This window comes from Aythya ferina (assembly GCF_964211825.1).
Source record: "Aythya ferina genome assembly, chromosome: 4".
In the NCBI taxonomy this organism is placed as follows: domain Eukaryota; kingdom Metazoa; phylum Chordata; class Aves; order Anseriformes; family Anatidae; genus Aythya; species Aythya ferina.
The window spans coordinates 14,938,902-14,956,163 of NC_140300.1; the positions used below are offsets into that span (position 1 = coordinate 14,938,902).

Below are 17,262 nucleotides of genomic sequence, written 5' to 3' on the forward strand. Positions count from 1 at the left end.
TAGCTTAGGAGACACATACCTCATTTGTCTTTTGAATTTCCTTAGAATCCTCTTCAGTTGGCTCATATTTCTTTTTCCAGTTATCTTCAACATGCCTGAAACAGGAATTTGGACAAGCAATTGAAAAAGGAAAATAACAGACTAACATTAGTTTGTAAATGTTCTGCTTTTAAAGCTGAAGGCGAGAGACAAACACACTAAAACACTGAACACAGTCACACAACTTCTGACTAAATGGTATGCCCAAGCTTTTTTTTCTTCTTGGAAAACTATGTGTACTAACTTCACAGGCACTCTCTGGACAACCGCGCTTTAAAGCAGAGAATGTTAGTATGACAGTATTAGTACTACAGTTGTCCCTGTAAAATGAATAAGAGACCCTACCACAGAGAAAAACGCATTCTCCCTTTATCACAGGAAAGGGAACTTAAAAAAAAATAAAATACTGTTTTTGTCTTTCAGAAACTTGTCTTATTTAATATTAATACATGTGTATCTAGATATGTATGTATATATCCACTTAAAACACCAAATTAAAGACCAGGGCAAGCTGAAGACTGAATTAATTATTTAAGTTACTCATATTGAAGGACTGCAGGGTATATCTCAGCTCATGCTGCTCTGCATAATGTATTTCCGTATATCTACAATATATACACACAAATTGTATTTTTTTTTATGTATTACCATAAATACATACACAAGCAATTAGCTTAATTACTCTCAATCTGATAAGTTTCTTTTTTTTTCTAATCTTCATTTGTGAAGTCAAGAAATGATGTATTAATGGAAAGTTAGCAAAAAATTATGACAGAACACAAAACAACAAATATATACTAGGAACTCAGCCAGATAAGAAGAATAAAAGTTAATGGAAATACATTACACTAATTTTTTATATTAGACGCACAAACTTTATATTAGACACACAAACATCTAACAACTTTCCATTCTCACGTCTTTATCATCACTGTGTGGATGAGAAGTCACACAAAGGTTGCTACTGCAGCCTGTCTGAGCTGCACTACATTATGGAGATGTAACTTTTTTTTTTTTTTTTTTTACCTCAACTTGATGAGGTATTAGTAACAAACTTCACTGGATGTCTTAGGATAAAACTGTTAAAATAGGTAAGGCTAACTGCAAAGTTGAAGAGAACATCTACAGAAATGAAGTTCTAAAAACTTCATTCCTTTTGAGCAAATACATGAATACCTTGAATCTCTTTTTCTTTTTTGCTCAAGGCTACTTTTTTTTCTAAGAATTTCTGTTCCTTAAGCACATCCTTAATGCTGGTACCAGTAGTTTTTGTGTCGAGACTTCTTGCTGAAGGTTCTTCTACATTCAAGCCACTTTTTCCTAAAATTATACACAAATGGTGAACGGCATAAGTACGTCTTTATATCACTGTTTGAGCTATAAATGAGATTGAAAGTGGGAAGTACTAACGTGTAGCAGAGAATGCTAATGTATATGGGTATTCAAGTAAAATAATCACGGATATATGAAAAATTGGAGACATTTGTGTTAATAATTTGCATTATCCATTTTCCTATCACATTACTATTAAAACAATGGGCTTTCAAGGGAGAAGACAAAAGACCTACTGACATTATTTTACTCTGAAATCATTTTCCCTTAAAATAAAAGAAATAAAAGGCTAATGTGTAATTTTCATACCTTTAGCATTCTGACTTCCACTTTTTAGTGACTTTGTTTTTTCTGCAGCTTTCTGTTTACGCTTTTCTTCGAGTCTCTCTCTGTTAATTCGTCTTCTTAGGAGTCTCTCTTCTTTTTCTTTGGCCTAGAGATATATAAACAAGAGAAAACAAATTATCATTAGGTCAAAGAGTGTTCTTTGACTACAAACATACATCTAAAACCTACACTTTTTTTACTCTCCACACTGAATGACTCAATTAAGGAAAAATCTACCTATCACCTATTCTGTGAAGAGGCTGCATGCACTTAGTAAATCCTGTCAACACCAAAAGACCGTTCCTTTGAGAGTGAAGGAAAAGATGTCAAAACCGCAGTGTGCTTTTTTCCCCAACTGCTAGAAGCCTTCTAGGTTCACCCAGTAGAGTACTTCCCTGCAGTGTGGTGTTCCAGATCATGCAATACTGATTGAAGTATGAAGGAGGGACACAAGCAACAAAAACAAAATGAAAAGAAGCAGGAAACTCCCCCTCACAAACCACCACTGGTTATAAGTGAAATTTCTGTGCTGAATAGTTTAAGGACTTATGACAGCGAGCAGTAACAAAACTCACACTTACAATGGATTGTCGACGTTGCTCTACAGTTCGCTCATCATCAGAGTCACTGAAGTACTTGGAGTACAAAAAAGGCTTTCGAACATAAGCATGACGAACAGGCTTGGCTTTCCCATCACTCATCTCATTAGAATGAGGCTTTGTCTTACTCTGATTGTTTTTCGCCTCCTCATCTGGAAAGTTGGTGAAATGTAGAGATATACTGATAAAATAGGGCAGTACTTTCACCATAATTTTTGTAAAAGCAAGACACAAAATTTAGTAACTTACTTTCTTTAAACATGGAAGCAGTCAAAAAAAAATCAAATATTGTGCAAAGTACCACTAGATTATGAAAACATGAAATGAATATTTGTGTACATTATTCAGCCGAAGAAAAAATCCAAGATACTAAATAAGAAGTCAGAATATACCTTCTTCTGTGTATTAAACTAAGCTTCATTCTAACACCAAAAATGTGTACAATGTTTAAGACCTTAAAAAATAAGTAGGCTTATTGAAATATATAAACGGAACACATTTGTTTATACATGTAATTAAAGTAAAACTGAAATAGTTTGATTTCTATCATGATGATTTGCAATAGAGCAAAAATATTTGTACTTCAAACAATTCAAAGTATTTGTATGCTTGAAATATACTTAAGGCTTATTTCACTTCATGCAATCTGTCACATTTACAGATAACACCAAAGCCAGAGAATATGCAAGTAATACCGTACTGCCAAGTAATATTAGAGCAGAAGAGAAGCTCAGAGTATACAAGACACAACTCATTCAGGTACTAAGACACTGTCTTATGAAGTGGTTAGTTATTAATGAACGCAGAAGTCACATATCTACAGAAATCAAAAGAATCTGAGGTCTGCTCAAGGAGAACTCAAAAAATGAACTGCAGCCAGTGAACAGGTTTGGTGTTCCCAAACTCTTAAAAGTTAGATCCATTCATGTTCCTTCTACTGTAGCCAGGTAGAATTTAGAAATCCCAGAACGCTTAAAGCTCTGAAAACAACCTAAATTGACAAAGTCTGCTACACCCACTACTGCAGGATCACAAACAAAACACTCCAATGATATACTGAATTTGTGGCAGAAGGGAGGGTGAAAAGCTCATGGCAAAGCCACATATCCATCCATATCCAAATGCTATGCGTTTCTGTTGCCTTTGGAATACTGTAGTACAAGTAAGATTCACAATCCTTAGAATACATCATGCTGTTAAAAAAGGACTCAAAATATGTTTAGTGCTCATCTTTCATGATTGCATAAACACTACCACTCCACATTGAAAGTCTTTCCTCAAAATAAAGACAATAGAAAATATTGCAAAATGTCAAATTTGGGATAGGATGCACTCAAATAACAGAATTATTGCATATTCTTTCTTGCCATTTTACCACCAAAATTAACATTCTAATTGTTTTACCATCTGATGTGATCTCCCCTTCTTCAGTACTGTCAGAAATTACATTTTCCTCTTCACTCTCTTCTTCAAAGGAAGAAAGGTCACTGGTATGGACAGAGCTGACAGTGATGTCACTGAGTACATCCAAATCCGAATCTATTGATGTATGTTCTTGCAAAGGAAAGAATAGAGAGAAAAGGCTGTAATACAGCATACTATATTTGAGAATCTTTTCTTACCAAAACAGGTGTTTTTTTTTGCCACTGAAAACAAAGCTGTCTTAAGAAATAATAAATAAATAAATAAACACCTTAAAACGCAGACTGGGAAATTTGAGAGATCTTACTGGAATAACACAGATGACCAATAATACACACACTTGAAGAATCAAAAATGATCAGATTGCTAATTTGGGTACCTTGGTTAAGGGTAATGAACCAAGAGATAACTGTGGCTAGCTAGTTAAGTTTGCCAGAACTAGCAGAGAACATAAATTCCCCACACACTTCTGATTCAGCTCCTGAATACATTTGAAAAGAACAAAAACACACATAACAAAAACAACTTCATATTTTAAGAATGAGCATTGTCCACATCATACCTTCCTTATTGCTTTCAGTTGTTTTATGTTTATTGCTATTTTTTTCTGGGACTGACTGTTTCGCTGGTTCCAACTCTCTCCCTTGCTTTTCTTCTTTTGCCTTGGTAGTATCATCACTTTTCTTTGAATGGTCAGACTTCTTGTCAGGTTTCTCTTTCTTTTCTTTTCTTCTTTCAACTTTTTCACTGCTGTCTGGTTTCTTGTCACATTTATCTATTAATTTACTCTTTTGCTCTTCACTTTCCTGTTGTATTTCTTTACTTGTATTAGTCAAACTATTAGTATCCTTTGCTGAATTTTTTATTTCTTCACTTTGGCTGGGAAGCTCATTTGAATCTTCACACTTGGCAGGTGTTTCAGTTCCTTCTCCAGAAACATCAGAAGTTGCTTTCTCTCTGTCTTGCAAGTCCTCTGTGTTTTTCTCTCTCTCAGCACCACCATCAACACTGTGCTGAGATAAGAGTCTTTTAGCAACTTTGTCATTGTTCTTGGAATTTGAGTTCTCTGTTGAAGCCCTGGCAGCACTTGCTTCTTGGTTAAGAGAAGTTATTGTTTCCAAAATGGACATTGCATCATTAGCTACATTGCCACTAGGAGTTGTAGTAGAGACACCTTGAAGAGTAAGAAATAAAAGTTTTAGTTCATCTCAGTTTCTGTGATTTTCCACAAAGGAAGCTTTTGAAATATTTGAAAGGAAGTGGACATTTAGACAGAATGACTTTAAGCAAGTAAATGGAAAAAGAGTGATTTTTATTTATTTGAAACAGTAATAACTAAAAGGTTTAACTAATTTTGCATCTGGAGAATGTCGTTCAGAAAAAAAAGTACCAGTTACACTCTTCAAGTGAAAGCAGGGGTCGTTTACGGGAGGGATGCTCAACTCTACCATCAATAGGCCTTGGACAAGCACAAAAACGAATACTGCAGCAAGAAGTCTACATTTGTACCCCTTGGTATCTTCAGAAGTGACATCAGAAATTAACTCAGGGTATCGATTATATAAAAACAGAGCTATCAAAATGCCAGCTATCACTTTCCCATCCTCTTAGAAACATCTTTGAAGATGGATGAGAAAGGGTTAAACAGACTAGTACTGGGAGCTGCAGCTGGCTTGTTAACCCACTTACATTAAAGGAAGTGGGCCTCACAGGAAAAGGGCTAGGATTTAAATAAAGGCTCTGGTTACAAATAGATGGACTGCTGTGGAGTCTCTTAGGAAGGGAAAGAATGGACAATTACCTGCAGGAGTGTTTAGAAGCTGATACCAGGCAACATAAATGAAAATCATAAAGGAAGTACTGCATTTATAAACAAACTAAGGATTGGCTGATTTACACCAGAACTTAAGCTCCTGAGAGAATCTTAGCCATTAAAGTTTCACTGTACACTGCAACAGCATTAAGACAATCAAACATCTTAAAGACAAGCTTTATTCATCTATGAATGCATAAAAAAAATAAATCATTTTTCTTTTACACCCATGTCTCATCTGATCACATAACACATGCAGGGCTAAACCCTGAGGTCAACTTTTCTTCTTACAGTAAACTGATCCCTTGTAATCTCAGATAGAAGTGACAGAGCAGTACACGGCACCTCTCTTGCCTTCTAACTTTGGAAAAACAACAAGAGACAAGTATTATGGTATGCTGTCTGGAGCTCAGCTTACTAGCATGGATGACAACAATTCTGTGCTAGCAGCAAACCCAACTAATGCTTCTTCTCCTGAAAAAAATAAATATTTTGGTAATAGATTGCTAAGAGAAATGGTAGAATACCTTGTACTGTAACAGATGCATCTACTTTGTCCTCACTTGGAGTTGTACTGGGGCCTGCTTCCTCTTTATGATTCAGTGTAGCTAAAAATTCATGGACAGCTTTTTCCACCTGAGGTCTGAATGTATGGTTGATCTTTGGGTCCACAACCTGAGAAATAATTCTGTCAATTCCAGATTCCAACATTCCAGACCTGGAACAAAGTTACATTAATACTTAATAAAAAAAATGACTTTTTTGAGAACATCTTAATGATAAATGCTCATTTAAATAATGTAAACGCTCTTAAACACTTCAAGAGAAGCACCAATGCTATTGAATATTGCTGCAGGAGTGCACTTAGCCAGCTACCTGTATTTCCACAGCTCTCTCTATTGCCTTATGAACTAAAAAAAAAAAAAAAAAGCTAAAGAAACAAAGTGATCCAATCACATGGAACTAACATAACAAACGGCCCGTGGTTACATCACTAGAGGTGATGCCTACAGGTATTAGCTAATTATAAAAGTGACTTTTGTGGGAAAAAGGAAACCTGATCTTATCAACTCCCTTAGCATAAAACAAACACATTCTAGAAGGCATGAGGGACAGATGAATACTAGACCAGTCATCACTGCCCTAATTTACCTTTTGCACAATACAAGGTGACACCTCAGAGTTTTTACAGCTTTATAGAACACCCTTAATGCTAAGTAAAAAAATAAATGACAACAGAGAACTTTTTACCTGAGTGTTTTCTCTAGAACCCTGTATGTTCCAGGAAAGACTATGTTGCCTTTTAAACTCATTGTTTATTTAAAAATCTCCAGATCCTCTGTACCTGTCACCAAAGGTATCACTATACCTAACAGAACACACTTGTTCAGAAAGACCTTATTTGACCCAGTTCAGTGGCCAAACTCATACTTCCTTGAAGAAACTTTCTGACGATTCTTATGACTATTTTATAACAAGTAAAACTAAAGGGACTCTAATGAAATAATCAAACATGAGGTAAGCATTTGACATCAGTTTGATATGACAGCCGTTCTGCAAAAGCTCTTCTCGTAACAGATTTACATCCCATTTCTTATTTCGTGAATTTAACTTTGCACTCTGCAGAGCTTGATCTGTCAAATCCTATTAACCTCCTTCGCTCAAAACCAGATGACACTAATAATTTTATTAATTTCTGACTTAAAAGAGACAGGGAAGTTAATCTTTAGCTAGGATCTTATACCCCAAGTCAAAACGAAGCTTTCCATCCTTGGATCAACTTGGACCAGGCAAAGTAACATTCGCAGCCTAACTCTGGCTAATGCTGATGGTGAGCTGTTAACGGAAATACCACCACCTTTAACGAACACCAACAGAACCTTCTTCGGGGGTCCCTCCAAAGAAAGGGGACAGTTTACAGCTGACATAACGCCTGAGCCACCCACCACAGAGCACCGTTTGTGTCCGGCCGAGCGGCACCACTTACTTGAGCACCTGCTGCCTGATGTTATTCCTCAGCTGGTTCTTGTTGAGGTGCGGACTCCAGGTGTGCGTGGCCAGGTGGTTGGAAACGAAGTTGTCCACGCGCTGCCTCAGATTCTGGTAGGCGGGCTGAGGGGGGGAAAACGGCCCGACAAGACGGGAGAGACAAAGCTGAGAGCTGGCACACGAGGCTCCGACACACGGCCCCCGCCCCGAGCACGGTGTGCTGAGGGGAACATCAGCAGAGGGGGCAGCCCAGCGGCGGGGCAGCGCCCCTCGCTCGCTCCCCCTGACCCCCCCCCGAGCCCCGGCGATCCCCTCAGCCGCCTCCCCGGTACCTTGGTGTCCACGTCGGCCAGGCAGTCGCGGCGGAACTGGTCGAAGAGCCCCTGGCTCTTGAGGTGGCTGACGATCATGGAGACCAGCTCGGGCTCCGCCGCGCCTCCCCCCGCCGCCGCCGCCGCCGCCGCCCCGGCCCCCGGCAGCGGCGGCGGCTGCTGAGGGGGCGGCGGCGGCGGCGGGGGCGGCGGCGGCGGGGGCTGCGGCTGCGGGTTGCTGGCCATGGCGGCGGCTGCCGGCGCTGCCGGCCGGGCCGCGGGACCGGGCTCGCTCCCGAGCGGCGGCCGCGGCGGCTTTGACCCCGGAAGCGAAAGGGAACGGAGGGAGGAAGCGAGAGGCGGCCGCAGGGGAAGGGAAGGGAAGCGGCGGCGGCGCCATGCGACCGCCGCCGGGCCCTCGGAGGGGGCGGGGCCACCGGCGGGCAACGGCGGGGCGGGGGGGGGGAACGGCGGCCCTCAGCCCCCCCCGCCCCATTCCCGGGCGGGCGCTGCGCGCGCCGCCCCCCCCCCCGCCCCGGCCCTGCCGCCCGCCCCGCGCCGCGCTGCGCGCTCCCGGCCGTGCCCCGCCCCGCCCCGCCCCTTCCTGCGCCGGCCGCCATCATGGCGGGGGCGGCCGTTGGGGAGGGGGCGGGGCTAAGGGGGTGAGGGAGACGCGTGAGGGCTCCGCGCTGCGCCCCGGGGTTTTAAATTATGGATTTTAGCGGTTTTCTGTGAGGGAGCAGTAAATACGGAGATGGGGAGGGTGACGTCCTTGTACCTGACGTGGGAACGGAGGGAGAGTGCCGGGTGTGCTTTGGTTCCTCACTCTTTGCGTAAGAGGCTAATCTGTCCTCCCCACGATACGCAAGAAAAGTACAAAAAATACATAAAAGTACACCAGAGATCGGCTTGCAACCTAAAAAAAAGGAGACTCGGCAGTACTAATACTTCGCTTACACAAGTTCTGTGGTGTGAGGAGTGGAGATCTCGTGCAAATGGTAGAAATTGCCATCTGTAATAATCGTTATAAATCTGACCGTAAAAGCAAGAGCCTCAGGACTCTTACTGCACACTTAGAAACATGTCAGAAGTATAAAACTTGCCCCTAGCTTCCCTGCTGTGAAATATATACTTCTAGATGCTGTAGAACTCCACAGAACAAACTCCATCTAACATGTTTAAGAGTATTGTGAGACTTTTATCTATGGGTGCTGGAGTAATTAAAATCTGGCTTTTCTTTCTAGTGTCATGCTTCATACATGGACATCGGGAAGGATCAAAGCACAAAATTTAGGAGGGTCCAGAAATCTGCAGTTTGGCGCCTGGTCCAGTCCCTACTCACATATGCCTATGTGAGGCCTGCTGGCCCTGTTACATCTTTTCTCAGTAAAGTTTTGTCAGTGGTGACTAAAGGCCGTGTAGTTGTCAGCCAGAAAGTGCAGAAGTCAGGGGTATCATTTTTGTAAATGCATTACTAATTTTAGAAATTGTGTGTGACCATGAGAGTAGATGAAAAATTCAGACATCACCAGGAGGTTAGCAACATTTTCATGTTCTTTTTTTTTTTTTTTTTTTGTTAGGAAAAAAGCACTGCAACTTCCATTTAGTTATTTATTTTTCAAGTATAATGCAGAAAAAAAAAAGTATTTTAACAGCACAAGTAAGATTCTTGCTTCCTAGAACAGCATACCATTCACACATACATCACAGACAGCCTGGAGTACCTGTGGCCTTTGTCTCCAGCTATGTCAAGGAATGTGCTGTGAAGAATACTAGAGAGCAGGAATCCATTAATAAGATTTGGGAATTTAAGGGCTATTAGGGATCAGTTATGCCCAGTGGTCTGAAACTATTGCAACAAGCAGTCCATACTCAAACTGACTCAACAGCTGAATGTGAAAGATTGTTCTGTGCTATAAGTTAAGTACTACCCCAGGTTGCATGCAACTTACTGACTTTTGCAGGCTTTTCAGATATGTTATTTACCAACCTCGGTAATCCAGCACTCTAGAACTTTAATCCTAAATGGCTTTGTTGTTGTTGTTGTATGGGTCCAATTGTATGTTGTCCTTTGGGCAGACGCTGTAAAAGAAACTGGAAGACTCTTGAAAATAGAAGTCATTTGAATTAAACTGAAGTTAGCCTTCATTTGTCTCTTAGTTTTAAGAATGCTTTTTGTTCTTATATTAGCTGAAAAATGGTTATATAAAGTCTTGAATGCTAATGAAAAGGTACATTATTTGTTGTCTGTGCTATAATATAGCCATACCGTTATTTATGAATGCATGAATAAAAGTTAAGCCATCTTGCCATTTGCAGTGGACTCACAAAGGAACTTATGTATTGAAGTGTAATTGTTTCAATTGTTCAGTATTATCCAGTACTTGTAGATGTTTATTTTGTACTCCGTATTTATTCTTGTAGTTTATTGTGGTTACTCACTTACTGATTCCTGATATCCAGTGCTAGTAAAAAAAATTTATTTGTGAGAAAATCGGAAAAGATCAGGTAACATCAGGTAATTAAGCAAAAACAGTTTGGACTGAAACTGAAAGATAAAAGCGGATTTTTTTTTTTTCTCCAGTATTTTGTTGTTCTGAGTTGAATGATCTTGTTTACCTTCAAAGTCCCAGCAAATGTTCCTAACATATGTTTGTATTACCATATGAATTTCCACATGCTTAATATCTTTCTTTATGCTTGGAACAATTATTTTCTGGAATAAGAGTACCTCTCCTTAACTTTTGATTTTTCCATATTCCCCTCATTCCTCATATTTTTACTTGTTTAAAAAGTTTAATTACATGTAATGTTGTGTTTGGCTTATGCCTTGCAGTGTAATTTTTTCTGTACATTGAATTGTACTTTTGTCTATTTCTAAAGTAATTTGGAATATTATATATAATGTTAACATCTGTGATCACTAATCACAGTATGAAGATCTTCATTTTATGCTTTGTGTTCTGACTAGTACATTTTACCTTATTTTGAACTTTTAGTGAATTGTTCTTCTTTGAAAAAATCACTTTACTTTCTAATTTTTACATATCCTGCAACATGCAAGCCCCATTGTGGGAATTTACAAAGCAGCAATGGCTACAAGTGCTTTCTCATACAGTCTCATTTTAAAATGTTTTTTTTTTTTACATGTATTTCATATGAAAAGTCCTAGCAAGTTTCTTAATATCTCCTTACTCAATAAAGTAGTCCACTTAACAAATATTTCTCAGTTCCAGCTGTGGTTCATAAAGTTCTGGCAAAATTTAAGTGTTGAAGAAATACTGAGGTTCAAGAAAAATGACAAGGAGGTGCATGTGATATTGCGGGAGTAAAAAGTTTACATGGCTGCAAGAGGAGACTGGACAAATGCATGAAAGCCACTTGTTGAAAGTCACAAAATCCATGGAAAGTGCTTCCAGCTCAGAATAATGGAGTAGAGTAATAGAATAAGTACACAAACTCTGAAGCAGAAAATCTGCTCTTAAATAGTAATAAAATAATGCGTAGGGTTTGGAAGTACTGTTTTTCATACTAGTATATGTCAAAATAAAAGGTCCGCAATAGGTATCTTTTTTTTTTTTTTTTTTTTTTTTTTTTTGACAATGCTATTCTGTGAATGACTTTAACAAGCATTCAATGGCCAACATCTGAAACTGATTCACGAGTTAATAAAATTAAACTACTGAAGTCAGTTCATAGCATATCTCACAAAAGTGATAAGAGAACTTGGCAGGCTAGATGGTATTTTTTTCAGTAAAACAGTTTTTTTTTATGCAATTTGTTCATCTAAAAATTTTTGCTTATGCAGTATATGCAGATAATTAATCTAATTTTATGAAGTAGCTGAAATCCAGGTGGCTGTTGCTTGTATACATTGTTAACATGAGAAAATTCTTTGCTGATGTAGTTAGCTGAGGGCATCTTAAAGCCTTCCTTCCAAAGGCTTTATCCGAGACTCAGAAATTCAACTCAGAAGAAATAACCTTAAACTGTCCATGTAAAGGCTCTGCACAGGAACCTAAGTTTCAAAGGTAAAAATCCTTATGGTAAAAATTCTCCTTTACATAGGAGCAAACTACTGATCTGAGCAAGTTTGGTTTTGCAAAGATACTTCATTCCTATGTGAAGAACTTTATGTTGCAAAGTTCTGTACTCTATAAAGAGTTGGTGGCAGTGTTGAATTATGAGGCTGAAAATCTTATAAGGATAATAATGTTCCTGTTAAATCTCTGTAGTGTGAACGAGGGTATGCAGAAAGGGGAGCTGTTTAGAGGAATTCAGATTTTCTATGAAAAAGTAAAGACTTTTTTCATCAGGAATGACTGAAATATCTGAGAAGATTCTTGGACACTAAAACCTGTAAAACAGTCTAACACCAACCAGAGGTCTGCCCTGGCTGAATTGCCCAGTTCATCTTAGATGTATGTGGTAATGTCTGTGCCTTGCACCATCTGTGTTACCACTGTTGCTCCATTTTGGGAGGCGTATTTTCTTTTGCTGTGTAATTTATATATTGTTTATTGTGGTACAGTGGAACCCTGAACCTACAGTGATAAATTACTCCCGATGCAGATTTCACATTTACTTCTCCCTGCGCATAAACAGTGTATTTCATGATTTTCTCTAGTTAAAGAAAATCTCATTTTCTGATGCTTGCCGATGGTGAACTTTATCCAAAAAGTCAAAATTATTATGCCTGCGAGCAACACTAGTAATCACAGTCTAGTCCGACCTATTTTGAAACAGCAGAGAAATGCTGCCAGCATTGCTGAGGTTTTATGCTTGATACATAACAGCAAATGTGGCCTCAGCTGAGCTGCAGCATGAAGTGCTCTGCTTGTAAGACTAAAATGTAGCCAAGACACGCTCTGTACCTCTAGCTGTGATGTGATCAGGTAGATGTCCTTCCCCTAATACAGCAGTAGTTTTGGTGTGTCAAGTGCTTGTGGACCTCCAAGACTGGAGGATATTATTTTGTCATCTTTTCTGCATAAATAATATACATTTGGATAAACTCTGTTGTTTAATAAAGCATAACTGAAATGCTCTTTCCTGCTTTACAGACATGTTTCTTCCCAGGTGTTATTTGTTTGTTCAAGTACATATATAAACATATTAATACATTTATCTTTTTCATGTGGCACTGATGAGTAGGACCTCTGTAAAAGGTGAAGTTTAGTGAGTTAAGTGTATTATCCAGTGGAATTTATTTAAACTAGCCTGTCATGACCTTGGTGATGACACCTTTCATACTTTTCAGTAACTTGTGAAAGATCCCTAGAACAAAACTAAAACTACAGTGAAATCCTGGCCCTCAAACTGGAGCTGAGCAGATTGACAAAGGTCAATGACAGTTCAACAGAGACAGCATGTTGTAGCTCCACGGCATGGCTACTCCAATAGATAAGCTGAAATGTACTATAAAAATACTAAGGCTTTCATATTCAGTAACTGGTACTTTTTGGTTGTATTTGCTGGAAAGGTAGACTGGTTAAAGTTTGAAAAAAATTCCAAGTCACATTTCAGGGAACTACATTTTCTAATACTTCTTCATTGACGTGTAGAGAAATGAGCTCATCTTTATCTAGCTCTAACACGTAAAAGTGATTTACACTTCTGACTGTAACTTTATCTGAAAGGTTAGGATTATTTTTTCCAATTTCAAAACTTCAATGTGACATCCAGTTTGCACATGATGCTTTTAAAGTACATTATTTTGCAGGTACAGCTAGGCCTCTTTTCCATTTGTTCTCATTTTGTGTCTCTGTTAAGGCCAAAGAATGAGTTCCTGTGCCGCCAAGTTTTGTGACGAGATGAATAAAGCATGCTTAGTGGGTGACATTTGAGAGCAAAAAAAGATTACTGTCACAAATAGCTTTAGCCCACAGAGTTATTTGATTTTTTTTTCTGTAACATGAAAGAACTCTTCAATGGCAGATGGAGTCTTGACCTGACTGTGAGGGGAGCACACATCCACGTGGCCGTGGCTGCGACTTGTGATATGGCTCTTTGTGGTGCACTCTTCCATGGTAATGAGGGAAGGGAGAGAAGCACTAAAGCTTTCTTCTTCACAAACAATCAGTGACTAATTGATGCAATATGGTTGGGATTGTTATTGGCATCTAAGGGACTGGACATCTAACTTCTGCTAACTTGATTGATGATCTTGATATATCTTTTTTTTTTTTTTTTTTTTTTTTTTTTTTTTTTAAACCAAGGTTCCTGCCTGTTGAAGAAATCCTACTTTATTTCTCCATTCACATGAAAAATGTTAGATTGAATGACTGCACTCCCTGTAATGGGTTTCTTACTTTGCTGCTTGTTTTTGACTGGAAAATACGTGTTTTTGCTATTTGTGTACAGGGAGACAAAGAAAAAGTTAATGGAGGCTTTTCCTCCAGAGAGAGCACAAGAGATTATACACTCTTTCACTTTTGCCCAAATGTAATTTTAATGGTAAGGTAAAATGGTACAGCTGAAACATGAAAGCATAGTGAGTGGATACACAAAAAAGCACGGCACCTTTTATATCAGCATTCTTTGCTGACTGCAGCAAGGTGAAATCAAGGTGGAGGCACTGCTTAAATGGGATGCATGAAGCCTAAAGTAGAGCTGATGGACTGAATTTTGCTTTAATTTATACCTAGTGCTGCTCCATTGAAGTCAGCAGGGAGATGGATCAAAGCAGGACTTTGCTGCTAAATAATAGGGTGCTCAAAATTGGTCATGCCATCTTTTTTGCAACCTTAGTTGTAATCCTCAAGGGAAAATTAGAGTTACTGTATCTAGTACAAAAATAATATTTTCTGTGGAAAATTGAAAATGCTTAGAAAAAAATAATTAAAAAAAAAAGGAAAAAAATGGGAAATGGAAGTTTTGAGTTCTGACTTGCTCTTTTGTGTTGGGGTGCCACCCGTTCAGATGGAAAGGGACTTTGAGTCATCTTCAAACTGCATTCTGCTAGGAGAGATGGGGCTGGAGGGGAGGAATAAGACAGGTCATTTTGTTGCTGTTGGCCTACTTTCTGTGCTTGGTTCACTATGCAGCTGTGCAAATAAGAGAGCTCTGGCTGAAACTGTTGGTAAGATGGGAGCTCGTAGAGAAAGGGCGGGTAGGCAGCGAGGCGTTAGGTAGAACACACGCTGGGTCTGGCTGCCAGTGGGGGCTGTGGGTCAGGTGCAGTGGGTGGTGTGTCCCTATTCCCAGCCCACCAGCCACTGGGTATACAGACCCTGCTGGGTACCGTAACCTAGGATCCTTGCCTTGCTCTCCATCGAGCAGGGAGAGGGAAGCAAGTTGTCCATCTGAGGGTGGCCTCCCCAGGTAGTGTGCTTGGACAGGGGGCCAGGTATTACCTGCCTTCCAGAGGTATACCCGTAGGTGTTACCCTTAAGGCTATGTGCAGCCCTCAGGACTCATTCTGAAGTAGGTGGGACATGGGCAAAAAAAGTCTTGAGTGAAACAGCAGAAATAATATTGTTTCTTTTACATCAAGTTTAAGTCCTAAATTTTCCACTCCTTGTCTCTCCTGTACTCCCAGCTTCATACAGCCCTGTACTCTCAGCTTCATACAGCCCTAAGGCTCTCCTTTATCTCCCTTACAGAACTTATTTTTCTTCTGACCAAAGGTCTAGCAAGGATCTGTGTGCTGGCATGCATCCTGACGGGCTGACTGCTGTTGCTGAGGCTAGTACCTTTCCTTCAGCAGAGGCACTAGTTCAAAATCTGTCTTCCTCACCTATTGACAAAGGTGATGGGAATTTAATGTCTTTAAGATATGGGCTTTTCTTCTGGATTCCATTCAAATTGGCCAACAGTTTCAAAAGTTATGGGGCAGGGAGTGGAGAAAGACAGACAAATAGTCAAATAATTGTTTCCTGAGTAGAAAAGAAAAAAAAAAAAAAAAAAAGAATGGAATCCTGGGTCTGCTAGGATATATTGTATATGGAGATAACTGGCTCTGAATACATTCAGAGACCAGGTGCTTTCTGAATAGGTACTGATGTAGAAGGCAGACAAGGGGAAACAATCCCAGACTAGTGCACCCGCTCACCGATGCTAAAGCATGGGAGAAATGCAAGGTTTTCTATTTCATTCACTTAACTGCAGGGAAATAGAAAGTCAGGGAAAAGTGTTATTAGTGTTATGAATGGCAGTCCCAAACATTCAAGTGTTCCAAATTCAATCCTAGGGTAGGAAGTGAATATTTTTAAAGTTTACTCTCATGAATGTGTACAGGAGTAAGAAATCTGAATATATTGGTATTTTGTTGCTTTTATTTGCTCCTAAAAAGGTTTGAAACGTTCTTCAAATAGAGAAGTGTGATGTTTGCTCCAGGAGTGGGATTCAAAAAATATATTAAGCATTTTTGTGCTCAGTAAAAAGGAGCTATAAAGGCTGTAAAGAAGGAAAACAACTTTGCAGGAGCCTTTTTCTCCTGTTTTAAGAGTGCTGGCTGGAGGAAGGATGGGCTGCTGAAGCACAGCCCTCTGCTGGCACCTGGCTGGCTTGTCTGCAGCCCCTTCCAAGCACACAGAGCAAGATTGCTACATCTGCAGCCTCCTCTGCAGGTGTTGTCTCACTGACCTGTTCTGGTTTTGTTTTACCCCATGGTTTTTGGAGCTGCCTGTTGGTCATCATCTGGGTTCCTTTGTTAATGCCAACCACAGCTTGTTTTGTAAGAGTAATTCTTAAGAGAGCAGTGTTGCACTGCAGCTGATTTATTTTGTAGCTAGAAATGTCTTAAAGTTATCTTCATTTGCCACAGGCTCTTTTAACCAGCTATATGGTATGTTTTACATAAAGGCAGTTTAAATTTCATCTTCATTATATATTAGCTTAAAAGGCATATTCTTCAGGTTTTTATCAGTAAGGTGCTGGGAAAATTAGGGGCAAGGCCCCCCTCTCCTCTATGGTGTTATGTGACAGTGGATCAGTGAGAGGAAACCTGATCAGCAGAAGCACCTGCTTGCTCAGACATCTCCAAAACATCTTAGAAGTTCAAACTTCAAGAAAGGCAAGTTTAGAAAAACAACTAAAGGTTCAGGGAATTTAAATGGAAACCATATGCCAGTAACCCTCTGCTCCCCTCTGCAGCTTGAGTTCTCCTTGCTCCTGTGTCCTAAGGACTGTTGAGCAAGAGCCCACTCTCCATCTTCCATTTTTGATGCTGATATCAAAGAAAATGATCTAAAATGAAATGGCTTTCCCAGTCTGAACATGACGCATGGATGGAAATTTATTTCCTTGGCTCTCTGCAAGTCTTAAGTCCTTTCCCAGCTCTGTTTGTTTTCGTGTGTGAGAAATAGAAGTCTGCGGTTTTCCAGAATTTTGGTTGTATCTGCTTCTGTACATTAATGTAAAAAGCACCCGCTTCCGTCCCTCTACTGGGATAGGATGAATAATTGCCCACATTGGACAAGAATACTCT

General features: G+C 39.6%; 1 protein-coding gene across 1 annotated transcript in view; it reads right to left on the minus strand.

Annotated features, from left to right (window-relative positions):
• The window catches only part of BOD1L1 (biorientation of chromosomes in cell division 1 like 1), a 35,397-nt gene extending 27,176 nt beyond the window's left edge, over positions 1–8,221 (minus strand). Inside the window, 10 exon segments of the mRNA XM_084517103.1 lie at positions 20–95; positions 1,216–1,237; positions 1,240–1,359; positions 1,681–1,804; positions 2,280–2,449; positions 3,702–3,851; positions 4,282–4,893; positions 6,060–6,250; positions 7,520–7,644; positions 7,854–8,221. Coding sequence (XP_084373229.1) covers positions 20–95; positions 1,216–1,237; positions 1,240–1,359; positions 1,681–1,804; positions 2,280–2,449; positions 3,702–3,851; positions 4,282–4,893; positions 6,060–6,250; positions 7,520–7,644; positions 7,854–8,078 — 1,815 coding nt within the window. The 5' untranslated portion in view covers positions 8,079–8,221.
• Positions 8,222–17,262: the final 9,041 nt, after the last annotated feature.